The sequence below is a fragment of the Copidosoma floridanum genome, unplaced genomic scaffold, assembly GCF_036245765.1.
Source record: "Copidosoma floridanum isolate Cflo_tuat_1 unplaced genomic scaffold, Cflo_Japanese_pri ptg000012l, whole genome shotgun sequence".
Classification (NCBI taxonomy): Eukaryota; Metazoa; Arthropoda; class Insecta; order Hymenoptera; family Encyrtidae; genus Copidosoma; species Copidosoma floridanum.
In genome coordinates, this window is record NW_028321889.1 from 1062836 (window position 1) to 1090223 (window position 27388).

General features: G+C 38.2%; 1 protein-coding gene across 1 annotated transcript in view; it reads right to left on the bottom strand.

Moving 5' to 3' along the window:
* The window catches only part of Liprin-alpha (PTPRF interacting protein alpha), a 49277-nt gene extending 22514 nt beyond the window's left edge, over positions 1–26763 (bottom strand). Inside the window, exons 1-6 of the mRNA XM_089590625.1 lie at positions 26497–26763; positions 25126–25664; positions 3449–3550; positions 2081–2245; positions 1548–1622; positions 401–490 (exon numbers count right to left, since the gene is read on the bottom strand). Of these exons, the coding sequence (XP_089446751.1) occupies positions 401–490; positions 1548–1622; positions 2081–2245; positions 3449–3550; positions 25126–25374 (681 nt within the window). The 5' untranslated portion in view covers positions 25375–25664; positions 26497–26763. The remainder of the gene's footprint in view (positions 1–400; positions 491–1547; positions 1623–2080; positions 2246–3448; positions 3551–25125; positions 25665–26496) is intronic.
* Positions 26764–27388: the final 625 nt, after the last annotated feature.

Consider the following 27388-nt stretch of genomic DNA (forward strand, 5'->3'; position numbering starts at 1 on the left):
AAACGTCACACAAAAAATGATTGTTACAGAGAAAATGTAAGCAAGACAGTGCATATATACGTGTTATTATGTGCGCATGGTACATACAAGTAAATACGGGATGAGAATTTTATGTGGCTCATGTACATGTACGGAGGAATCATATCCTAAAAGCTATAGTGTCACTTTTTCACATGTGCATGTACGTCCATGGTATATTTATTTATAGATCTGTTAATGGTGCATACAGTGAAGTATGTACACGTTGTGGGATGCATGTTGTGGATATCCACATATGATGTTCACGTGCTAATGATCGGTTTACGTGTTCAGGCGCTATGCGCGTATGATATGCGTCGATGAACTTTACTTGAGTGTATATGATTGTTTTGCGACACCAAAAGAGCTATGGGCTCGGTACCTTTTGCTGCTGCTGTTGGATGTCCTCCGGTTGGCCATTTTCCTTTGGCCGATCGTCCAGGGACTTGTGACCAGATTTGTACTGCTGAAGCTGCGAATGAAAATCAATCCACGAATTGAAAATCGTTTTCTCTCGCCCACGAGTAGCGCTTAATTAATTATACTTCAATGGTCGTGCAAGAGGGGATTTTTTTAAATCGATTTATAGAGCGCTGTCCTTATGCGGTTAACTACAAATTTCGTTCAACTTGCAGGACAAAGTCCGTTTGTATTTTGTGTTGTACCACCGGGTGTGTCTCTCGATGTACGATCAAAAGGTATAGCTACGCGAGAAAACGACGCGCGGAAAATCGATTCTAAAAGCCACCGATAAATCACGAGATAGGGTGTGTTTTAAGGATTTCCCGTGAATTCGTCGCTTTAGCGCCGATTTCCCCGAAATCGATGAAACCGCACACTCGCCAATCTTGGTATTTTGAAAATTGATGTACTTAATTTTTTATTTAAAAATTAGATTGTTGTAGCAGCAAATACGTGATTCGATGATTGACCATTTAGCATTGGGACTTTTGGTTTTTGAACAATCAAAAGCATACACGTATATTCAAGGTGATGCATCTGATTGAACATGTAGACTATCAATGTTTCATACGTATAGGCATTATTATGGTGTAATAGTTTTGTGCATCAATATAAGATACCTACGGAATTATTTTAAAAAATCTTGAAACAGTATTACCATTATAAATTGCAACACTCACACGCAAAGCCAACAATTTCACCATCATTATCAAAACTACACACACCCACAAAGCTTTTATAATTCGAAAGGCGTAAAAAAAAAAAAAATTTGCCCGCAAGTATCTCTTTGACGCCTGATATTTTAAAGGAGACGCACACGTACGAGACGCGTTTGTATAAAATTATACTCGGAAACACGCCAGCCCAACCGACAGCTCACAAAGGGCGCTTTTGTACCATTCGTTGAAGAAGAGCGCGTTATATGTGTATATATATATTTTCCTCCATAAAAAGGAGATACGTATAGGGAAACCGCGTAACACTGCGACCTCTTGACCCATTTTTATTACGTATATTACGCGCCACGCGCACGCATACATGATGACGATAATAATATAATTCCTTACCTCTTCTTTGGTATGGGCGAGTTCTTCCTCCAAGCTCGTAATCTTCTCGAGAGCGACGCGCAATCTCTCACGTACCTGTAGATAACACAACGCACACCACAAAGTTGAGGATTATTAAAAACATTTTGAATTTTTTTTTTCTTTCTTTTGTTACCATTCATTGTGGAAAAAAAAAAGAGTTTCAAAGTCTCCGTTCACCCGAAAAGGTATGAAGGAAGACAAAAAAAAATGATAATAGACCAACTGTTGCTCGTCGCGTTGTGAAGTATATAATAATAACTCGCCGAGAGAGAGAGAGCTGAGTGTATACCCATGTGATTGAACTCGTGATGTACCTGTACAATTCTTGAGTTAAGAGAAAAAAAAAAAGAAAAAAAAAGACCTCTCTCTTTCTCAATCGAGCACTACAGTATAGTATAAGTACACTTTGAGGATCCGAGCATTTAACTCCGGACACACGCCCTCTCTCGGACCCCAATAACTTAAAAGACCGCGTCAATAAATAGGGCACGTGTATAAGCAGGGACACGTACCTTCTCGTCCAGGGCCTTGTGGTGCTCGAATAGGCTCTTGAGGGCTTTGAGTACCTCGACTTCGGACGAGACGCCTGACTGGGCGGCCGCCTGGCGCTTCACTACGGTCATCCTCAGCGAGCGCTCGTGCCTCGAGACCAGGCATTCCAGGTGTTCCAGGAGGAGCTGAAACAGGCACGTGATCATAAAACTGATGGACCTCCGCCAATGATCTCTTTTTGTGTTTTCCGTTGGAATTGTTGAGATAATTTTTCCCCCCCCCCCCCTCTAGAAAATCCAGTTCAACGGGATAAGTGAGGGTTATAGCTGTGTCGTTTCAGTAAAGAGCTTGTACTATTTTTAGGTGGTTGTTTATATAGTACTTTGGAAAATATATAAATCTAATATGGATAAACACTGTTGAATCTTCAATGAAATTTAAACTTGATACTTGAGGCCGTACATAATGTGTTATTATTATTATTATTACTATTAACCACGACGACAACAGCGGATAAGCTAATTACGTTTTAAATTAGCCGTAACGAGCTAGCTGGGAGGGTCGTTAAACCGTTTTGTTATTTTCTCCTATACAATACTATATGAGTAAGGTATCTCCTGTTTTTTATTTTTTTTTATTTTAATTAATGATTTCAGTAAATTGTATTCACTTGGTCATGATATTTACATGGTATAAAAAATAACGAGTACCGTGTACACATGTTTCATCTTGAAACGTTGATCATCACGCATATTTTAATATTGCATCACAATATTACATTTTAAGGGCAAAAAAAAAAAAAAACATAACTTTAAGCTTTCAGATCAAAATTTTGGTAGTTGGTTTAGATATTCTACATAAAATTTTCATTTTTATTATCTCAAATTTTCATACATCTATTATCTCGATACCAATAAAACAAATCGACTCACAAAAGGTGAAATTTTCACGCTGTTGCGATGCATCTGCTATACATAGCTTTAGCTTCATTAAAATAATTATATCTCCATTTGATACCACACAATAAGTACAATTAAAACAGAAAACAATTGGGGGTATGAGTACAATGAAATCGAGACAAGTCTCTCGCAAAGTTTTTCGGAAATAATGAGATCAGAGAGAGATAATAAAGTGTGGACGTACATTAGTTTGCTAAATCTTCGGACAGGTGTACTTTATTGTGAAAGCTCGTTGGGTGGGTGAGACGTGTTCTAGTGATCGTTGGTCACGAATCAAATCTTTACGAAAAAAAAACAATAGTCTCATGTGTAGATATGCTTGGTAATGTTAATTGATACCCTGAAAACGGTGTGAAAAAAAAAATAGCGACAATCAGGAACAAAAATTGTGTAAGAACCGAGTGAGCGGTTGCAGACAATGGCGCTTACCCTCGTGTTGTTTCGCTCCGCTTTCAGTTCCGTGATCTCCTCGTCCTTCTCGTGTATGCTCTCTCGCGCTGCTGCTAGCTCTTTCGTCAGCTGCGAGTATTCCTGTGAACGAACAACAGATTTTTACACTTTTATTATAGTCATTTTATTGTCAAAGATGGGAAAAACTGTCGATTGAACAAAGTTTGTGGAAAATTTGGGGACACGTGATGACAAAAACTTGAGGGATCTTTCCACAGACACATCACGAATAAATGTACCAAATAAAAATTGTGAATACGTTTTATGCACCGATTATGATTATCATAAAATGTGTGAATAAAAAAAAAAGTAGAATTTACTTGTTCTGAATCGCACGATCTTCCTCGTTGCAAACGAAATTCGTTCACCAATAAGACCTTACAATATACCCGAGGAGGCTGACTTTGATTATTTCTCTAGATTGGAGAGAAAACCTCATTATTATTATTATTATTTTAGACGTTTAAAACGTGTAGTATACGTTTAAAACATATACCACTCCATAATCCCACCCAACCACCCCCAGGTGTTGCAGCTTTATTGTTCTATAGGGTTATAGACGTGTGCGTACGCGCGCGTCCCCAAACACTGAAATTATAATGCACGATGATGAACTGCGCGGAGCGGCTTTTCTCGTATATAATACGCGAGCTATATAGTGACGGCCCTATATACCTGAGAAACTATCAGTCGCAAGGCGGTACGTGAAATGATGACGCGTCTCATCTTTGTTTGCACGTGTTGTCATTGCAATGTATACGCTATTGTAGATATATTACAATATAGTATTACTGAAAATCCAAGTACTTATTAGACGAATTAAAACAAGTTTTAAGATACTTGGATTTATAGCGACGGTTGTGCAATTTGCAAGAGTAAACCGGAGTAAACATCCCAAAAATGATTGTCAAGTAATTTGATTAGATGTAAGTATACTTTAACTCTCGCTATTGTATAGCTATGTGTAAAGCAGCAATAGATAGACAATATATTTTATTCAACACCAAGTTCTCACATAATCGCCATGGATCAAAACACCAGATTCTGAGGGTTCAGTTTCGATTGCTGTTGTCACAATGACATTGACGAAACGTTTTGCTCAATCAATTTTTGCAGCTGCACACCCAATCACTGCAGCAGATAAGTAAAATGAAATAACATAAGCCGATTTCTTGAAAAAGTTTAAAAGGTAAAGGTAATTCTTGCCAACGGTGCACAAGTACACAACAAATAAATCATGACATTTGTACATTAGACGGTATGTATATACATTAAATGGCTTTTACAAAGCTAACCGGTCACTTGTCAAGATGTGAATTTTCAAAAAAAAAAACTCTCGAATACAGGTCAAATTGGCACTCCCTCAGACGAGTAAAGAGCGTAGGTATATAGCTAAACTGTCGGTCGCATCATTATATACTCCAACCAGCAAAATATGCGCGAGCTGGTGCGTACAATTGTATAGTGTGGAAACGTACATTCAAAGCCGATCTCCACACGTGATGGTGTGTTAATAGCCGTGCGGACGTCCAAGCCCACATGCGTGCACTTGTCGGTTTCTCGCGTTTAAATTAAGTATTGCAACTGTTGGATGGTCGATAACACGAGACGTCTATAATAAATATGCTCTTCGAGAGGAACACACATATAAATATATGAACTGTTGTCAATGGCACATTGCGGTTTACAATAAATGTTTAGAGATAGCGATTCGATGTTCGTATTGTGTATACGTGTGCACCTTTTTTTCCATTAGTGCGTGTATATATATATTAACTGTAGAAGCCTGTTGTTGATCTCTTGGCCAATGAGCGTGGCCGAGTATAGATAAACATTTCACACCATCGTGTTGCTTGGCGCACGTGTTTTATCCCACGGACATAGATATATAAGAATGGGGGTATTGAAATAAAAGCCGAACAATCGATCGAGCCGACTCTTGCTGACATCAATCTCCTCGGCTCTCGGCGCTTAATTGAGAAAAACACGTGGGTGTGCGCATAAGTGCCCCGACACACCGATAGGACTGACCCTATAGTCTTAGACGACTTTTTTTTTTCTTTTCTTTTCTTTTTTTTTTTTTTTTTTTACTCCCCGTATGATAATAGTCACGGGGTACAACATCAAGTATATGAATAACATTAATGACACACGCGCAATGTAAGTTGATGTTTCACAGCATTGCCCATGTATTGTAATGTGGTTACAATTAAGATAATATAGTGAAAGTAAAACTTTATAGAAGAGAATAATTAGTATTTTTATATAAATGTGTATATGATGTAGGAATAAGTAAAGGAGGTTCTTGTCGTTTTATAAATCGACACACGCGCCTAATTATGAAGTTGTCTCTCCTCAGATACACATATTGTATACATATACCTGTATCCTTACGTGTGACGAAACTCAAAATGAACGAGTGAAATCGACGTGCTCTTAAATTGGGATGTGAAAAATCTCTCATCTCACTAAATTTGGATAAACACGGAGGAGGGAGGAAAGAGGAGGAGAGTTTATATAAACTAAACGATCTCCTTTAACGGGTAATAACAGCTCGTTGCCTTGCATTGTAATTTTTGGATTCTCGTTTTTCGAGGCGTTTAGCTTGCACCACCGTCTAAGTTTACCAAGGTACTATTACGCACCCGTGCAACGTGAGCTCCAAGCTGGAGGAGGTAAGGGTGGGGGTGCATAAGTCACTTACTTCGTCGTTTAGGGGGGGTATAGCGCTTCACATAAACACGCGTGCAACAGCAGTGTAGGTATACAAAGTAAATGCAACGTTAAAAGTCCATAAGTACATGTAAGTATAGTACGTCGGATCGTACGCAACGAAGCTCCTTTTGTCTACCCCTCGATATACTGTTTCTATACTGCACCTTGGTATATACATATATATATATGGTCTATTTGAACAGATCGAGTTTCGCTTATTGACGTTCTCCCTTCTCCCTATAAGTATAGGACTTTGGCTCTGCTAAAGGCAACCCTCTCGACCCCTCCCGTCCGTATTATGTCTATGAACGCACACCAAGAGTCGCGTTATTGTCTCTCTGTATACGCGGATCCTTTGAAACTTTGTCTTGCTCTTTTGTGCGGGTTATACCTTTGCCGTATCGCGGCTGAATTGCTCTTTCGAGTTTGTTAATTGATTCACAACGTTGTGTTACTTAGTTTTGCAGCAAAACGTGAGCTTTTTAACGCGACGATGATGAGAGAAAACGAGATTTTACCCCCGTGAAAATATGAATTCAAGTAAGTATTTGTCAAGCAATGCAGTTGACTGAAATTTTCTTAAATTTGCGAAAAAACAAACAAAACTTTGCGACAGCATGTGTAAACAATGAAGGTGGAGCGAATTGGCCAACAATGAGTTGTAAGAAGGTTTTCGTAATTGCTTGAAAGAAAATTGTCAGTCCTGTTGATTTTGTTGTGGGAAAAATTTATGCAAAATATTAAACAAAATGTCAGAGATTACATGGTATCCAACTAACTTTGTGAGAGAAAACTTATTTAGATATTTGTGTTTAAAACGTGCGGTAATTTATAGTTGTTGCTGTAAAAATTTTTTACCATAAACTATAAAAAGAAATAAAAAATCATTGCTAGCAGCTTGTTCCTCACGACTGGTAGCCAGATGTTTTTTGTCTCCGCACTTTCAAATACATAATATAAAAAAAAAAAAGAAAAAAAAAAAATCGGCGTTCTCGGCAACTCCGATAAAGAGCGCGTTTTCCTCCTAAAACATGAATAAAGCAATCGGCAACGAATAAGCGGCGTTAAACAAAAAACAAGCCGGTCGCACGCGTATCCTACGTGTACAGAGAGAGAGAGAGAAAACTGGCCGGCTCGCGACACTGTATAATTTTATACAATCGGTTCCGCGAATCCGACGCATCGGCATCGGCTCACACACGGCGGCCACTCTCTTGTCCCCTTGATTGACAACCCCGGCCGGCCGGACTCTTTCATACATTGTCGACGCGCCCAGGAAACTTATTAAGGTTACATCCGCGTTTATCTATTTTTCTCTCGACGGCCAATCACTGCATTGATTTCTCCCACCCTCGGCAACTCTTGTTGTTGTTGTTGCAGTTGATTGATTTTCCTTTCTTCTTTCCCTCAAAGGATATAATATTATGCCGATTAAGTGTTGCATCTTGGCCCGAAACAATACGAGCGGCCACTTTACACTTATCTGGGATCAAGTCAATATTGTCACAAAGCAAACGGTTTTATTTATCCTATACGATGTACCGAGAGTACGAGCATTTATCGTGTTTGCTTTAAGTCGAGGATCAAACTTTCTTCAAATACCTAGTCAATTCATTAATGAACGATTTACTCATCATCAAACGTTACGTAATTTTGCTTATCTTAATTTTATCATCTTGTCAGTTGAATCGCTTTTTTTTCTCTAGCGTGACATCGATCTCTTTAATTAATTTTTAATGAACTTTTGAGCGAAAATTTCAAGGAAATGGTGATACACTAATGATACTTATAATTATGCAATGATGGATTACTACCGAATACGTTGATTCTTCATTCTCTTGAATGCTTTTTAATGATTCAAACTGATAAATTTCTCCTTAAGGCTGGATAATAAAAATTTTATCTACTTTCATGATAAAGACAAACAATTAACACAAATATAGTTATAATATGGTTGAACGACAATGCACGGCTACGGGCTCAATTGGTTAACATAAATCGACCAAAATTATGATTGATAGTTGTGAATTATGCTGGCAAATTTAAGTGATTCAAGCTACTCTGTTGAATTAATTAATTACCGGTCAAATCATGCGAGATTATCGGCTTTACTCGCCTACTTAATGATCGGCACTAATTATTTATTGGAGTCAACACTTTTAGAGCATAAGCCATTGCTATGGTTATACAATTCGACGACGATTTGTAATATCCATTGTGCCATAAAACATACAATACATTTTCATGATACGTGTAACGAAATTGATTTTGATTGGCATGAAATTTTATTTTCAACTCATTCTAATAAAGAATGTAACTTCAATATTTCAAACTATACGTAAATGAATAAAATAGTGTATAAATCTTTTGTTTTTCAACTACAGGTGTATTTATAAAATTTAAGATTAGAAAACTCACAGAACTGTAGTGGGTGTACATCGACAGATCTGTATTCCCGAGAAAACTTTCAAATTCTTGCGACACATAGTAACAGAGCAGCGGTACTTTCTTTGACGTCAGTACGCGAAATGAACTGCGCACAAACAGCAAAGAAAAAACGAGATGCCTCCCAGCTGTCCTGATTTTTTTATTTTTTTCCTCCCGTTTTCACCCTTTGCCATCATTTCTACCTTTAATCAAGCATTGGTACCGGTAAAGTTGCGCTTCTACTGCACTGCTCTATTAATATACATTCAAAGAAAAAATATTAGATGAAAATTTCACCTTACTCCTATTTTGAAATTGATTTTTCATTTCAAAATTTAAATAGCAAATTTAACACTCGTCATTGGTAATAATTGAATTTGATAAATCAAAATACTCTTAACTTTTTAGTGTAGTCAGAAAGTCAATTGAAATTTTGTAAAAAAAAACATTAATTAGATTATATAAAATGACCAATTTTGTAGCCAATTAAAATAGTAGTTTTCCTACGAGTTTGAAAAGTCTCTGTTTGCGAACCGAAGGCGAGGGACGTAACGAGGTTCGTAAAGGAGACTTTTCGAACGAGTTCCGGAAAACTGCTTTTTCGCCCGAGGAAGTACCAGCCGCCCAAAACCACCCGAGGGCGGAAAAATAACTTATTAATGTGACGATAATGAGCCGAATTATTCCGATGTGTGAATACTGTAGATACAGGACAAGATTCAATTGAAAGTTTTTGCGACAAAAATGTGATTATCGAAGTAACCCTTCCCACACTTTGAAGGTAAAGGTCACACAATGGTTAGCACTTTTTTTCGGCACCCTTGTGGACCTAAGCTCGAAAAATTCCAATTTTTCTCTCTCCCGCAACACACCAGCTGAACCAAAACGCCTCGGCGTGTGGGAATAGACAGTAGAGGAAAAAAAAAAAAAAACTGTCCAATAACCGTCCAACGATTGTGTAGCTGCAATCGTTCGTCGTTCGCTGTATACACCCACACAACACAGCCTGTTGCGCAAAAGGCTTTCCACGCCATCGCACAATCCTATAAATAATTATCATCGCCGTTTGCGATAAATTAGACGGTGGTGCAGCGCTAGGATACTTGCGTGTTGGCTCGATCGGGAAATCAACACAAACAGTATTATATAATATATACCAGCAGTGTGTACTCCTAAATGATTTCGACTCCTTTTAAACTCCACATGTATCGCTTTCATACACATCTCGTGTACTCAAGTTCTTTCTTTCATCCGCGAAGGAAGGAAAAAAAAAAAAAAGTACTTGCGTCATAAGTATATGCACCGTTCACGTTCGTTGGAAGTTCTACAGGTTTACGTGGGGGTGCATATATACGCGGGAAAGGCCGCCTCGCGTGGAAAAAAGAAACAGCTAGTACCTGTAGTATATACGCGCTCGATCAGTGACACAATTATCCTTTTTGCTCGTGAAACGACCTTCGATCGAAACGCTGTGCAGCGTTTTTCTTTTTCGTTCTCCAATTGACTACGTGATCCTCGATCTCCTTGTTTTTGCCTTTACGCACGTGACTGGGAAAAAAGAATTAAAAAAAAAAAAAAAATTGAGAATACCAGTATCACTTGTGTTACACATGTAGCGAGTACTGTTAGTTTTGTCATGTAATCGTGTATCTATATATACCATGGAGTCTCTTTTCATTTTTACTGATCAATCCTTGTCTGATTTCAATTACGAGAGCCTCGCAAGTTTTGGTGGCACTTAAAGGGATCAGGTCAAAGTTTCGGAAGATCGGTATGACAATACTTTCCTTCGGAGCTTTTACTCTTGTATAATGTTTCATAGGGTAGTTGAAAATTTCGAGTCGAGTAAAAGAGTAAACAAAAGTAGAGAATCAAAATGAAAATCGGATGGATTTACACGTAAAATCTCACATATATATTTTTCCGAAACCATGGAAATCATGTACAACGCATCATAGTAGATCGAGTACAACATATTGTAAACACACCCACACGTGGGTTCCATTGCGTCAGAGCAACGGTTATACATATAATAGGAGTGCGCGCAACGGACAACCACACGCGGCCTCCTCCTCCGCCTTGAAGATTATATTATATTATGGTAAACAAATTCCTACGCGTGTAAGATACGCGCGAGAGCTCGAGCGGGGAACTTATTGAAATTCCTTCCGTTTCCTCGTTCGATTTACATACATCGGTGCAGTGGAAATACGGGAAAATTCGCGGCGAAATATTTATTGAATAATACGTCGGTCTTCCCTCGTAATGATTTTTAAGAAATTTCACCACTTGAGCTGTGGTCGTTGATAGGTATTTCGGTCCGGGCGAATAACTTCTTCTTTCCCTTTTTACTTTTTATAAACGAAACAAAGCAAGTTGTACCGAATACGAAGATGAACTCGATACAAAAATGAGATCAGCTGTCGAAAGAAATATATCTTATGAAACCAAATCGACCCAATAACCCCTTTTATTTCAAGTAATGGGCAACTTAACGACGAGTTTTCAAAAACCCCAACCAGTAAATTCTTCGTTATCCAGTAATTGTAAGATATTACGAGTGTGAGCAAATTATTCTTATACAAACGTAATATTTGGCTTTTAAAAGGGTTGCTGACCATTTATTGTCTTGACAATACACGGTAAGCATAAGATTGTATATTTATGTTTACACGTATGGCATCGTGCTCGCGATGCAGTAAAAGAGCACAAGTTTCACCGGTGAGGAAAAAAAGGGAGAGAAAAGTTCATTCATGTGGAGGCGCCGCGCGTATGCATCTACCAAACAGTGGCCAGATGCGGACTATACTATACTGCTATTGATCGGCGAGTAGTCCGTCGTCGTCGTAATCGTCCCAGCGAGAGAGTGTATATGTATATAGGTAGGTATAGCGGTAACAGCGCCGTCAACGCGTGCAAGTCGTTGCACTCGCTCTTTTCACTCGGCAACGCGAGTCCTAGAAATTTTTTTCTCGAATCAATCCTTCACTCCCCTGATGATGGTGTGGATGCACCAAAGCGCGTCCCTTTGTTCGACTGCACCTCCCTACAGGGACTTACTTTAGCGCGCTATACAATACGCCTCCACCTTCGAATCATTTCCGCGGCAGCCACCACAGGCGGCTTCTCTCTTCATTTTCCTCCCGCGACTCCTTTTCGTCCGTCTCTCTCCTCTTCCGTTTCGACTCTGTCTTTCCCCAGCGCGAGCTATATTCGTCGGATGCGCGAGTAAGAATGATGCGCTTGTGGCGCTCGCCGGTCTCGGGTGGAAAATGCTCTTCAAAGGGGACTATGGTGGAGGGCTTTTGAGAAAATTTTGCGCCTTTTTTTTTCCCACCATTTGGAAGAGCCGATTGGATATTTGACGTTATATTTTATTGGGTGAATTTGTAGTTGATTCGGACGATGGAGGTGGGTCTTTGATTTTTTCTAAAATTACACTCTTGCCGATGCTGCAATGCGGTGTGCGAATACGTGGAACTGGATTTTTACGATGGTTCGAGCAGACACCGGAGTTTTTGCTTTTAGCCGGTGAAGAAGAAGAGGATACTTATTATTTTGCAGCTTTCCTTTTTTTAAATCAATCCAATTGGGTGAGAGTGTGTATCTTTTTATTGATACTTACGTAGTTGTGACATAGTAATTCAATGCTAGCGGAGATTAAAGACTAAAACGATATAGTACAAAAAAAGCCAAAAAAAGCCTATACTTACAATTGATGATAAGAATGATATTTTTAAGTTATTTTTACATAAATAATGAAAAGACAACAAAATTAACGAGTGACACGGAATAAGTGGGTCAAAGGGCCTAAAAGAAAATTTTGGTGGTTTGAATACCTATACATGAAAGAGAGAGAATATAATAGACTTGAAACGAAAAATAGCAACCTGCTTGGTTTGGGAAAAGGAAAATGGAAAAACTTTTGTCATGAAATTTTTCCACCTTTATAATGATGTTATAAGAGCACTCGTATAGGATCTCAAGGAAGAAAACGCCTTCGAAGAGAAAAAACTACTTTATGGCTTAAAAAACTATAGCAAAGTCGCAAGGACGTTGATCTTTTCGTAGTTAATGCACCTTGTGAAATATTATTGAGAAATAAAGTGCTTTACTTTGAAGAGCCATATTTCACTTGATAAAATATTTTGTTACAGTTTATGATAACGATTTATGTTTGATTTTATTGGGTACAATAAAACAAGAAATAACATTCGCTTGAAAAAAAATTTACTTTTTTTTTTATTACATCTTGGTATTGTTGGACGGATGTTTAAAAATATTTAAAAATCTTATTAAATTTTTGTCATGTGTTACCTCAATTTTTTGGACCTTTGACAGTAGAAAAAATTCTCTTTTTCAACGTATCAGCCACAGTGTCAATAAGTACTTCACGTGGAGAGTAAAAAATAATTAAAAATGATAATTTGAATGCGATTAATTTAAAGAGACAAAATGGATCAATGAATGAAAGAATGGAATCCTTCTTCCTTTTCAGAATAAAAACAAAATAATTGTACAAAAATCTTTGCTCGTTTGATAATATAGACCAGATTACTTGAGAAGAAAAATTTCCACTTTTATATGAACACTTGAGAACCACGCCTGGGATAAAACCTACGTAAGCTATAAATGTATTTAAAAGTTTTTTTTTTTTTTTTAATTTACTGGATACTCTTACGTGACCAAACAATCAGAATTCAATTTATTTTATTTATTATTAAATTTACATAGGTTGTTGTATTCAACGACTCAAATATCGGATATGAAAAAAAAAAAAAAAAAAAAAACTAAGACACAGACAATGGCTCGATTGTTATAAAAACATGTATTATATATTATCATGTACGTGGTAATGAATGCATGTCGCACCTAACAAGTACCGAGTTACTTATGTGTCACTGTTTTTCATTGTTGTACAAATGTGCCTGTGGCACTTCTCACTATATAAGCGCGTGTATCAATGCAGACTCGCGATTACGTCATCGGAAGCCACGATATAGCGAGCTTCAACCATATCGTGTATCATACATCACAGTGGGGGTGTACACAGTGAATCAATTGTTTCTGATGCACGCGCAAACGATAATCCGGTTCGGACGGCGAAAAGTGATCTTTGCTGAAATCGGTGGCAAAAAAAAAAAAAAAAAAAAAAAAAATGTACCTATTATTGTCCCAGATTCCGAAATATTAAATCTTTTAAAGACTTTTCCCATAAACAATTGTAACCTTCATCGCCACAAATAAAACAATCACACGTGGCGCTCGAGCTAATTTTTTCTTGTATTATACCCAAGACTTTTTCCAATCGATGATTATTAACGATCGCGGACTATCCCAAGCGATCAACAACCCACGTTTGACGGAAAACAAAAAATCGATTAATATTTCTCCCAACCCAACGACTTTGGGATGAAAAAGAAAAAAGAAGAAACAAAAGGGGCTACAATGTACAATGCACAAACACCTGAACAGACGCACATGGGTGTTGAGGGAAGAAAACCGAGAGCCCATAGCGCGGACACTGCACCACAGAGGGGCGGGGGGGGAGGGGAGTCGCTAACGAGTGTGTTTCACAGAGCACCACCACCGCAAAAGGGATTATTGCCTAATGGGCGTGTATAAATTCGTTTGACGAGCTGAAGCGAAATCAGCGAAGGTTACATGTATACACACGCACGCACGCACACTGCAACCGAACAAAGTAATAATTAGTTATACAGTGGTAGTAGGGTATCCTTGCTATGGGGGGGGGGGGGGCAGTCGGTTGGGGAACGTGCATGTGCAACGCAAAATGAACGCGCGAAAAGCCCCATCGTCTCCTCGGTACGGAGGGGGAGGGGGCAAGGTCCTTAAGCCAATTTGCACGGGAGGATAGACATGAGAGAGAGAGAGCGCTGCTGCTAACCAACAGCTACAGGTATATAATTTGTATCCAGGATGATGCAAGCGCGTGTTATAGGGATGAAAAAGCGGAAGAAGCATATTTTTGCGTATATGTGTGAGGGGCTGGTAATGCAACACTGAAACTTGTGCGGGTTCACTGAAATTATTTATGGGACCATATATGTATATATCTATACATGTACCTCGATTTGTAATTGTATCATTCATGAACATGGTATCGAATCGTGCTTTGATACAAAGTGGGCATCCTCGAATTTTGTCGAAAAAAACTTGTTATTTAGGTGAAAAAAAAAAAAAAAAAACCTTGTGGGAGATTTCTCACTTCATTGTTCGGGACGTACAGTTCACACCGAGCTAGACTCTGGTGTAGTGTGTGTGCGCCAATCGCCTTAATCCGTGGATTGCTTTGACGATTTGTAAAACCTTTAATTGTACGATAACGATGAAACAGTTGCATCACCTGTTGCCGCATTCAAGTAATTTTCTCGCGCTAAACTGTCCCGTACAAACGTCATTTCCACGTACGAGCAGGTCCCCCCCTCTCCTCCTCTGCCGCAATGTATGACGACGCTTTCAAAAGGCACTTACGGACTTTTACTTTATACCTACCTATAGAGTTACGAGAGCCAAGTGTTTTCTTTTTTCCCGTGATTGAGTTTGGACGATTTTCTAAAATACTTAAACTGCGCAAGCAATTGGCATTTGGGTGTTTCAGGTGAGTTTTCAACACGCAACTCTCATCAGACTCGTGGTTTATACATTTTTTTGTATTTTCAGACATATACTGCTATTTTCCCTAACGAGAATGCAACGGAAAATTTAATTTTTCTTCATCCTTGAACTTGAAATTTTTTAATGAAATATATTCATTTGTTGTATCACAAATTGCGTCACCTACTTCATTACTAAAAACGCTCATCTCCTTCTGCAAAAAGTATCGAATTCTTAAAAAAAAAACAAGCATCAAGCCGCGATCGAATGGCGACAAGTTGCTTTTTTTTTTTTTTTTGGAGGGGAGAAAAAAAAGATTTGCAAAATTCGATAGTTTGGGCGTCTGTATCGGTTACGAGAATCAAATAGCTGCCGGTGTACGTACACGCGCAGATGATATACCCAGCACGCACCGACGGAGGTAAAATATCAAGCCGGCGGGTGTATCGAAAGTCGCGCCGGCTAGACCGGTCTCGCGATTTTTTTATTTTTTTGCCATCGCCGAGATATTATGCACCGCGGAGCAGTCGGTGGTACACAGTGTTGTTTATTGCACGCGCAGGGAGGGAGGGACGCGTTTTCTTTTTGCACCTGGTACATATAGGCGACGGGAGCTGATTACAAGGTATGGGCACGCGGAAACGCAAGAAGTATACGAATGAAGTAACAACGCCGAGGTCACGCGCTGCGACTGTACAGGTATATATTACATGCATACGTTATCGAGGCGTGCTCGGGTGTCTATATCACTCGCATATTTTTTTTCTTATCTCGTGTAAAAAAAATCTTCTTTTTTTTTTTTTTTTTCGTCTCCCTCTCTCTGGGCTTGTTGATGATGGCGATGAAAATTAATACGAGTTGTTCGACCCTGCTTTTTGCCACTGCCACCGAGTGGTATAGAGTGATCAGAGTGTTGCTTTTTGTTTTTCTCCCAGGAAAAATAGTTTCCCCACGCGATGTTATGCACGTGCCGGCAAGCGTTTTTGTCATTAATGACTCTTGCAGTGAATTGATCGAGATAACGAACGTTCAATTGATGGATGATGGTCGTTGGGGAATAGATGTTTGTTCCAATGTTCCTTGAAATATTATTACTTCGGAAAGGTGTGAGAGATGTTGAAACACTCACACAGAGACACAAAATATGATGTGGTCACAGATAGATTGTATCGCGTATTGTATGTATACATAAACGTTACGGCACCCAAAAACATGTTTGATAAAACTTATTGTAATCGAGGTGTGATCGGACTGTACATCTGGAACGAGGATATGTATATCTATTATTTTTTCGTTACGAGATCGACAGGCGTATATCATTTATTTTCTCTGTCCATATACCAAGAGTCAAAATTTTCTTAATCTCACGGACGAGTATAGGATTGACGCGGGATGACCTCGTAATTAACACACATGTAAGAAGTATATACGTGCATAATTTACGAAAATTAAGCAGCAGTGGTGGGCTCAATCGCCTGCAAAGAACCCGCCAACTATATACTTTCCAAAGATAATGTGTGTTGCGTTCATAAATTTTTCGTCAAAGAGATAGAGAGAGAGAGAGAGGGACTCGTTAAACAAAAGGAGGAGAGACTCTCATAAAGTTTGAAAAGCCCGGGGAGGAAGAAAAGCTCTCGGTCGCAAAGTAAATTCAAAGGATGGCGTAAGACAAAAGAAGAGACAAAGTTAGCGAAACCAACTCGCACCTCCTTCTTTTTCACTTTGCCTTCCGAACAAAGTATAAGCGCGTGTACACTCATTATCGGATCGATGTATTATACATCGCGTATAGGCCCCTTCGACGTAAGATAACGCGATATGGTCCCTCTGAAATCTCTGCGGGAAAATGAGCGACATTTGCGGCTTTCAAGGTCGCCTTGTGGCTGTTGACTTTTCGATGAGCTGTTCCCGTACGAATCCACGCCTTTTTACAACTACCCGCTGCTCTTCTATTCGTTACAATTGAGAGACTGCAGTGAACGAGTTCGATCGGTCGCTGCATCAGTGTATATGTATATGCACGACAGGCCCCGTTTAAGTGTTCCATCGCACCCCCTCGCGCGAAGAAGAAGACACGAGGACAGGTTTCAAGGCAAAGAGCTGAACGAGCTTGGCTTTTTTTTTTTTTTTTTTTTTTTTAAAGCCACAATCGGATCAAGGGATATTCATTAGGCGGTGGGCGCCTCATTCGCGCGCATAAGTGTGGCGCATTTACCTCGTCATAGTGATCAAACGCGAATGGCCAACAATGAGTGTCAAATGAACCCATACATATATATGAGGAAACCCACAAAAAATATCCCGTTTTCGACCCCACATTTTGATGATAAACATTTTTTTTAGTCACATCTTGGATATAGGGCTCATTTTACTCGTAGTGCCACGTGCTATGAGGAAAATGAACCGCATCTCGAAAGTGTACCTCGAAAAAAGTTTTTTTTACCAAAATGGGGAACAAAAACGGGACATTTTTTTGTGGACTTTCTCATGTATATAGGCACATAGACAACACAGCTTGTATATATATGCATGTCCAATTTTCATATTCAAAGTACCTATATACTTGCATTGTACATTATGTGCTTTTTGTCTCTTTGTGGAACGCGCCTCGCGAGAGCTCCGAACTGGGTCAAAGTGGCCTTCCTGCTACCGCAGTTGTTGTTGTTGTTGTTCCATCTGTTCTAACCAGGTTGTATATATACATATATATTCGGAGCCTATTGTAACGTGTGAAATCGACAGCTGTGCATAGGAGTCCAGCTATAGGGAAGACGACTGTTGCGCGGAAAATGTTACCGTATCGACTCGAATTGAAAATGGATCAAGGCGACTTGTCTTTGGATGTGTACGTCATCGGTACCGTGCGAACTTCTTTTCATGGTTTATTCGTCAAAGAAAGTTACTTTCTGAACCACCACTGGTGGGAAATAAGTACTGGAAAAAAAATAAATAAATAAATAGACAGTCCAGTGGGTCACATTAATATTTGTTTAATAAATTCCAAACAATAGTCTAGAAGTGCCTGTAACGTGCAAAAATAAATGACCAACTTGTGGTATGATTTTTTGTTTAAATTCCTAAGCAATTTATCGCAATAAAAATGAATTTACGCCAAATAAACACACAAATACCGTTAAATGAAAAAAAAAAAAAAAAAAAAAAAAAAAATTATTTTTCTAGATTTATTCGAATCTTCGGAAAAATTTTCGAGATAACCGGCGTTTCTGCATTTGAGCTACGTATTGTACATACGTGTTGAGTGCAAAATTTTAAAAACTCGACGAGAAAACGCTTGGGAACCGTATAAGACACGAATAAATAATTCGTTACGTATTTATTATATCGGCCGTTTACGTAAACCCAAACAGGTTTCATATGCTCAATGGAAAAATCAAAATATGCGCGGCACTTGCACAATTTATTGTTCGACAACCAACTTGATGCGAAACTGTATAATCAGACAAATACGTGGACTAGTATGAACTGGACAAAACACTGCTAACTTCTCAAAAAAGACAAATGCTATACTCTGCTATTTAATTTAAAATTCGAGAATATCAAAGTGTAAGTATGTGCATACAATAAAATTATGACTTGCTCGTAAAGTATGAGTATAATACTTATATACACGCGCGGGAGATTCAACAATTTGGCTAGACACACACACACACACACACACACACACACACAGAGACAGAGCTATAAGTACCACTAAACAAGTAAACAACTCAAGTATAATATGAAATAGTGGTGATTTTTCCTCCACATGAAGCTTTGTATTATCTGAAAAAAAAAAAAAAAAAAAAAAAAAAAAAAAAAAAAAAAGAATCCGTAAAGAACTACATTTGTTTCTTAAACAATCAAAAATTTCACTTCTCCTTGTGCACGAGCAATCAGTTCTTAAAAAGATAAACAAAAGATAAACGCCCGAGAGGTAAGAAGAGAGAGCAGCAGCAAGGGTGGCTGCCAATTTAAACTAATCCCGCTAAATAAACGTAATATATAATCTGCTCTCGCTCGCAAATGCAAGGATACACGTACAAGTGCAGTATATACACGGCGCGCAGTTCGGTACATGCAGATCATTTCAGATAGCATCAGAGCTGGCGCATAAATCCGCTGGATTTTCCTCTCGACTAGCGCACCTGCCTCTATCTACTATACTGTGTACCTATGGACGCATATAATATATATAAATATCCCTCTTCTCTTGCGTATTACGTATAGCACAGTCGCAAACATAATATTATATATATATAGGTGCGCGTGTCGGGAAAGCTTTCATCTGGCAGATGTATACTCTCGACGACATTGTACGAGGAATGCGTCACACAGAGGCATCTGTGTATTAGGTTACGCGCGGACCCAAGTGCAGATGCACGCGCCCTTGTGCTTCCTCCTCTCTCCCTTCGCGTATGGGTTAAGCAACAGAGGGGTTGTACAGGGGTATAGAGGGATGTTGTAAGCTAATCAGGAAATGCGGCACGGCTCGCATGAGCTTCTGCTGCGATATTGGGTTATCGATTGGATCAACTTTGTTACGGGCTACTTTTTTTTTTCTCTTGCGATTTTTCGCGGCAGTACTATCCGAGTTGACGGACACCTTAAAATTCCATCTACTTTGAATACAATTTTTCATACTTGGTTACTCTCTCTCAATTTTTTTTCTTCCTAACGGAAGGTGTATCGGTAGGAAATTGGGTTGTGTTGAAAAATATGTCCGACATGTTTGACATACCGATACGTTTTTTCTTTGCACTATGTAAACAATAAAATTTATATTCATTTCATCATATTATTTGTATGTATAAGGATCCTATCGATACATTTTACTCATCCAGAGCTGAAAATGTTCATTTTAATGTTATTATAGCAGCTCAAGTGTGTAAATGTAGTTTTTATATTTTATTACGAATCTTCAAACGATTTTTTCACCATCAAAAGTATTTTTATTATTTTTATGCTGTGAAATTGGAGTATGCGAGTGGTTGGGTTAAGAAAGAATTTTCGTTTGTTTTATCAAATTATAAAAAAAAAAAAAAATGTATGCATATTACAAATTGAGAAATGTTTCAACAGAATTGAAAACAGAACGTTTGTAAACAAACCAAATTTATTTTATAAAATCGTTCATTACATCATCGTTTTATATTACAGTGAGTATAGCTCTGTTATCAAAGTTTTATTTTTAATTTTGATTTTTTATTCACCGTGTTAATACTTATATTGTAACTAATTACAGTTTGTCTCATGAAAATGAAAATATTTTTGGGTTTTCCACTACGAGTGTTTAAATAAATTATTTGAGTGAGTAATGTTCCAAAATTAAAACAATTTGTTTTCAAGCTACGCTTTTGTACATAAAGATCTTTGTCTCTAGCACACTGCAAGTATACAGAAAAATACGGGAACAAAATAGCCAAGGAGTGGCAAGTTTAATCTCACATAAATCGTCATTTTCAGAAGTATACACCACAATTTTTTTTTTTTTTGTGGAAGCCTCAACTTGAAAATTTTGATGGTTAAAACAATTTTTAAATTGAAATAAGTACTTGATAAATATTTAATCATGTCTAAACAAAAATCGAAAAAAAAAAACAGACGTAAGCACTACAAGGTCAGTATCACCGTCTACCTAACATATATACAGGTACACCTATTAAATTATCTTCCACGTGACGCACGAAAAAATTGCCCCAAATCGATTAACAAAGTGTTTTCCTTTCCCACCATTCCAAACTTATCGTAAATTTCAAGTTTTCTCCCAGCAACGGAGTAGCTCATGCATCAACAGCAGCAACGAGTGCGTACAATATTTTATGCATGAGAGGCAAACCAAATTCACGCTCAGGCGACCCTATGAATACTTGCCCGAGTTGACAATAAAAAAAATCCCTCCTCTTCTCAGTATGACAATACGAAATTACTCGTTTTTGGGAGTCAATACAAAAAAAAAAAAAAAAAAAAACGACTCTCCGTTAAAGACCCTTCAGTGCGACTTTTATGTTTTTGAAAGACTCTTTGCGCGAATAAATTAGCATTCGATGGAATAAAAAACGAAGCAGATTTTACCGAGCCATGGGAAAAAAAAAAATCCCAGGAGCTCTTGTACCGGTGAATGGAAAAAAAATCCCACGCGCAGCGGCATAATACACCAAGGTGCTATCGATGAACGGCGACGTCGTCGCGGTATCGATTTCCGTCCTCGACTAATTTTATCCTTGCAGCATCCTTCGCCGGGAAGATGAGATGTACCTATATACATATGGGGGGAGGGGGAGGCTCTCTCGTGCACAACCTATACACTGGAGTTTCCAGCGACTGCGGCTGGCCTCCTTCGGGTTTTAATGTACTTGGGGAGGCGTGCGCTGGGGAAATTGGTTCTGATGGCGATGCGGGGCAGAAAAATCACGAGTGAGGTGTGCGCGTGTGTGATTTCGCGCGGAGATTTTAGAATTGCCGAGCATGTGTATTATAAGTAGTCCGAGCTGCTTCGGTTGTCAAAAGGAATTTGGGTAAAATCACAGGCTATACGATTGAATGGGGTACTTCATTTTTTTTTCCTTACTCGTAAACAGTAGTAAATACAAACTTTTTACCTTAATGTTCAGCTAAAAGTACTTATTAGTTAGCTTACTCCTACTCGGCATTGTCCATCATGAATAATCAAAACAATCATTTATCATTTTAGGCTAACGTAATTTTTTTTTTTATTTATAAATTGAAATCAAACTGAGACAATATATATATATATATATATATATATATATATATATATATATATATATAAAGCTTTGAATTTTATTGGCGTGTATCCATCATGTTTTTTGCTCTAAATATGTATTATTTATTCTCTTTGGTGTGCAGAATTGGCTTCAATCGTGTTTCGAGTGCAATTAACTCTTTTGAAACGTGATATTTACCCTGAATGAATAAATCGAGGAAAAATTATCCGAGTAGCCACGACTCTCATAGATAAAGTGATATTTTAATTTTTTTTCTCACATTGAAAATCCTCTAGATGTAAAATTTATACAAAAACGAAAAAAAAAAAAAAAAAAAAAAAAAAAAAAAGAATTTTTCTTTTTCTGTATTTAAAGCCCAAAAAATCTCCGCTGTACGTTCAAGTTGATATCATATTCTCTTTAATTTTTAAAAGCGAGAAAGGGGGGGAGGTAAAAAAAAAAATTCTTCGTAAGAGCAAAGAAGAAGAATCGACAAAGGGAAAATATGTTAGCACGCGAATGAAAGAGAGTATAATATATATACGTATATTTATAAGAGCAGAGGAGGGAGAGGATTTTTGAGATTCCTGCAGCTGTGCAGTGACACAAAGAAAAAGAGGAGAGAAAGAAGAAGGGGGAGGGGCGCGCCGGTGGCGCTCGATGTGGGGTGGTGTGAGGACGAGTGACTCGAGGAGAGAGAGAGCCCGTGGTATATACACACACGACTGCATCGATCGCGAGAGCGACCAAATGATTAGCACCGGAGGATGACGCGGGTGGGAAATCGCCGCCGATCCGAGCGTCAATCTATCGATTCATTTATTTACACACGTGCACGATCGGTAAACAAAAGAATGCTCGGTTTTTGTTTCCCATATACATGTATATAATTTACAATAAATACAGAACTAGGCCCGCGTGAAAGGTAATCCGCGTAGGCTCGACGAGGGCACATTTCACTTTGGGGACAAGACTGTGACTTTTTCCTCTATTGTTGTTCCACACGTCCGTTTTTCCCCCATTCGCCGCTGTCGCCGTATATAAGTATATGTGTAAGTTCGTTGTTCGGCACCGGCGCACCCTAACTCGCGCGCGGCCGAACCGAACGAGGAAATACATATAGGTGTGTACAATATTATGTCGCCGTGGGGTCCGTGGGAGCGCAGGATATGCATGCACTGGTACCCCATACGAGTGTGAATATGCGAATATATTTTTCCATCGTCTCACGTACTTACGGGGAGAGAAAATTATTCGAGGTTTTTTTTTTTCCTTTTCTTCTAAATTACGAGTTACGTCGAAAACACATACTCGGAGACACGTTTTGGGTGAAAAGTAATTCAAGTTTTGGGTGGTCCATTTTTTTTTTTTTTTTTTTTTTCTTACATTTCGATTTTGTGACGAAAAAATTAAATTTAGTGTATTGATGAAAATACATTTTAAATGGGTGAAATTTAAATGATTCCATGAAGTAGTCACTATTTCATAATGATCGTAAATTCTATATCCACGCGATGTACAGTCGTACGGGCTTGTTTCATATTATAGCAGATGTAAAGTCGCAGGTGCGTCGGTAAAAAATTTACTACACATTTGGATTCAAAAAAAAAATTCTACGCTTGAGTAATTACTGTATAATGATTTAGGGGATAAGAGCACTACTAAGGAAGTGTGATGCAATGAAGAAAAAAAAAAAAAAAAAACATTTTTTTAATAGCCTACGTTAAGTGTAAAACTAGTTATTACTATTGACCGACTTTCTTTTTTTTTCTTAAATTAATTAATTTCTTGGTTATTAAGCAAAGGCCTAAATGGTAAAAAAAAAAAAAAAAAAAACAACCAATGGTTAAAGCTTCAGCTTCCTTTAAATTCAAATAAAAAATAGGACGTAAATTAAAAAAAACCATAATCCACGCAATAATTACGTAAGCGTTCTCTGTATTATAATCATGATACGCTTGGAGTATGGTATCCCCTAAAGATGATATTATATCATTAAATACAAATTGATGAGTATAACATAAGAGCTAGTTATTTGCTACGAGTGTTGATGCGAACTTTGACGAATACTCTCGTGTTAGTTATTATTGTCTTCTGCGTATGTTCTACAAGTAACTATGGTGTGGTCATTCATAAAAATGAAAAAAGTTTTGAGCCTTTGAGTTTTATTTTTGTGCTCTGATTGATCGAGGGCTTTACGCTTTTTTATCGTACTGCGTAAGTTCGGAACTTAATCCGACATAATCTAAGCGCGTTCATCAGTTAGAAACACAGGAGGGAGTTGGAAATAAACTTTGAATCTTCTTTCACTATTTTTTTTTTTCCAAAAAAACTTTTTTTTTAAACTGTTAATAGCATCGCATAATATATCCTTTCATGTAGTGGAGAAAAATTAATAAAATAATAAAAAAATCAGAGAGATGCGTCATGAAGACCTTACTAACTTTTTCTAGGTCACTATTTTGGTGACACTTCCCACACATCGTAAAAAAACGGAATGCCTAATACTATTTTTTATATGAAAAAGAGATTTTTTACACTAACGTAATATTAGAAAGGTTTAGAAAAAAAGACTCTAAAAAGCTTTTCACAGAATATTTATCGAAAATTAATGTTGTGAAACTCAAAACATTTTTTTTTTGTTTACTAAAATAGTGTAAACATAATGGAATACACGTTTGTAAAAAAAATTAAGTGATTGTAAATTTATTAAACGTACATTTAATGAACAAATGTATGTTACAAATATCAAGTAAAGCAGACATTGTTGTTGTTGTTTTTTTTTTTTTTTCACTATTTGAAAATAACATACACATATAAAACAAGGTAGATCGAAAACCGCAAAAACATTATAATTTTGTTCAGAGTGCAAAATCATTTCCTAGAAAATTATTGTATGGGCCTTGACTAGGTAACGACGAAGAATCATTGATATACGTCGTAATCAAAGTAATTCAAAGTATAATTGTACAAAATTGATGTTACACTCTGAAATCTCTGGTTCTTGGAAGATTTACTGAAAAAAATTGCCATGAAACATCAAGTTTGAAAAGTATGCACTAGGAGAAGATAGGAAAAAAGAAAAAAAAATTTAATTGTAAAGTAAATATAACTTCAACTTTTTGTCATCACGTTGAATACAATTGGTTTAATAATTGTTAGTTATTTTACCTGTGGAATATTAGCATCAAGTTGGCGATTCAGAGCATCCCTTTCCTTTTCCACCTCTTGTAGTCTGGCCTCAGTTTCTTGGAGACGTTCTTGGCTCTCTCTGAACGACTCCATAAGTTTGTCTCGTTCATCGAGTACTGAGACCATGAGGTGCTCAAAGTTCTGCTCATCCCCAGAAAACTGGGAGCTCCTCTGGCTAATGCTATCCTCTACTATAGTCGGCATCACGTCGCACATCATATTCCACATTTTTTTTTATAAACTGCACACTTGATCGAAATCTTTTCTTTATTCGTCACCTCTTTGATTCACAATCTGTTCTCTTAACTATGGTGTAATTCATTGAATTACCACTTTATCAACCGATTCAATCGAAATAAATAATTAAAAAAAAAAAAAAAAATCACTATTCAATGCTCGAGCATAGTTGTTTCTTTGATTTGAAAAACTCTTGATATTTATTCATCCACTCTCTAAATTTATTTTTAACACAGAAACACATCCTCATCCTCGGCTTCTCTCGGCAAGATCGTAAGACCCTGTTGAAAAAAAAAAAAAAAAAAAATGTTCAATAATATAAAAAAAAAAACTAATATCAGCATCAAACAAATTTCTTCAACTTTTAAAAATACATGGAAAAAAACTTCGAGACTTTCATTCCAATTTACACTAAGAATTTGAAACAATAAGCCACTAGCCTAAAAAACTTGAAAACTAAATGATGCTAATTAGCAAACAACTTTTTTCCGAAAAAAAGCACTTGACATAGAAATAAAAAAAACAAAATAAAGACAAAATAAATGTATCACACAAGAGTGTGCAGCAGAAATATCACTGACATCAAGATAAAGATAAGGTGTACAGCTCGTTGGCTGAAACTGTGTACTATATTTAAAGAACCCCGTAAATCCGATTCAACGCAACGTGGAGTATTGATTTTACTTCTTTACTACGAATACGCGTATATATATATGTGTGTGTGTGTATGTATATAATATACAGCCACAACACGTATTCGTGCGGATCTTAAATTCAACACTCTAGCACAAATATAGAAAACAAATCATTAATTCCCGTACGTGTACGACGAACCGATGTATAATATGAGGTACCTCCCGACCGTAATACTAAAGGATATTGGTAACACGGGTACACCCACGCACTACGCTTATAGATTTTTCAATCTTATCGTCAATCGTATCTCTGCTGCTGCACCAACGTAAGTAGTCTGCTCCGTTTTTTTTGTTGTTTTTTTTTTTTTTTTGTTCAACAATTAACGAGCGCACGACGACCACATATTACACGCACACTCGTCCATTCAACAGAGCTGCAGGTAAAAGTACCCGAAACTAAATGCACAAAACAACTCACCGAGCAGGCACGTAATATACTGCACGAAGACGAGGGTCAGGTTGACCGGTTTATCCCAAGAGAGTGCGAGAGGCGAGAGGAAGAGGAGGACATTGATGAAGAGGATGAGGACTAGGATGAGAGAAGAAAATGATGACGAATGACAGTACGTATGGGTGTGTGTTGTATGCAATGTATAGAGATAGAGGGAATAAGAGACACTCCGGTATGCACTGAGTACACGGTGAACGTTGGCGGCGTCGGCACACCTCAGCTCCGGGCGCTGGCTCGATGGCGAGGCCCTGTTAAAGTGCTGGCCGGGCCGGCTGGCACCTCCTGGGACCGGGGCTGCCTTTGCCGGCAAGCCAAGGCTCTTCTTGCCTTTACCTCGCCCTCCATGATGCGCGATAATTTATATACTATCACCACCACCACCAGCTTATCAGCTATATACCAGATAGATAGGAGATACACACCTCGCGCACTCGCACAGATATACGTTGGTAGGTATATAATATGGAGGTACGGTCACCACACACGCCAGGAGCAGTAGGAGCACCAGAGCAGATGTATATGTTTTCTCTCGTGTTGGACGACGATGATGTCTCTGCAGAGGTTTCGTTATATTCAAGCGATCAATTGATGTGTCGGTGCTGCACTTTCCTTCCACCACCCGGTGCTTTGGAGCCCTGCCCCGGGTGTGAGCAAAGCTACCGGCTCGTCTCTCTCTCTCTCTCACCGTTCCAAAGTATATGTGTCTATATAAGACGAGGGGTGGTTGCTGACGATGGGCCAGCTGCTGATGGGGTGACGGTGCAGACGCTCTTTCTCGCCGCCCTTCGCAGCACCGGGTACAAGTACGGGCACTGTAGTACTACTACGTACCCCCTGCCGCCCTACCACCTACGGGGGG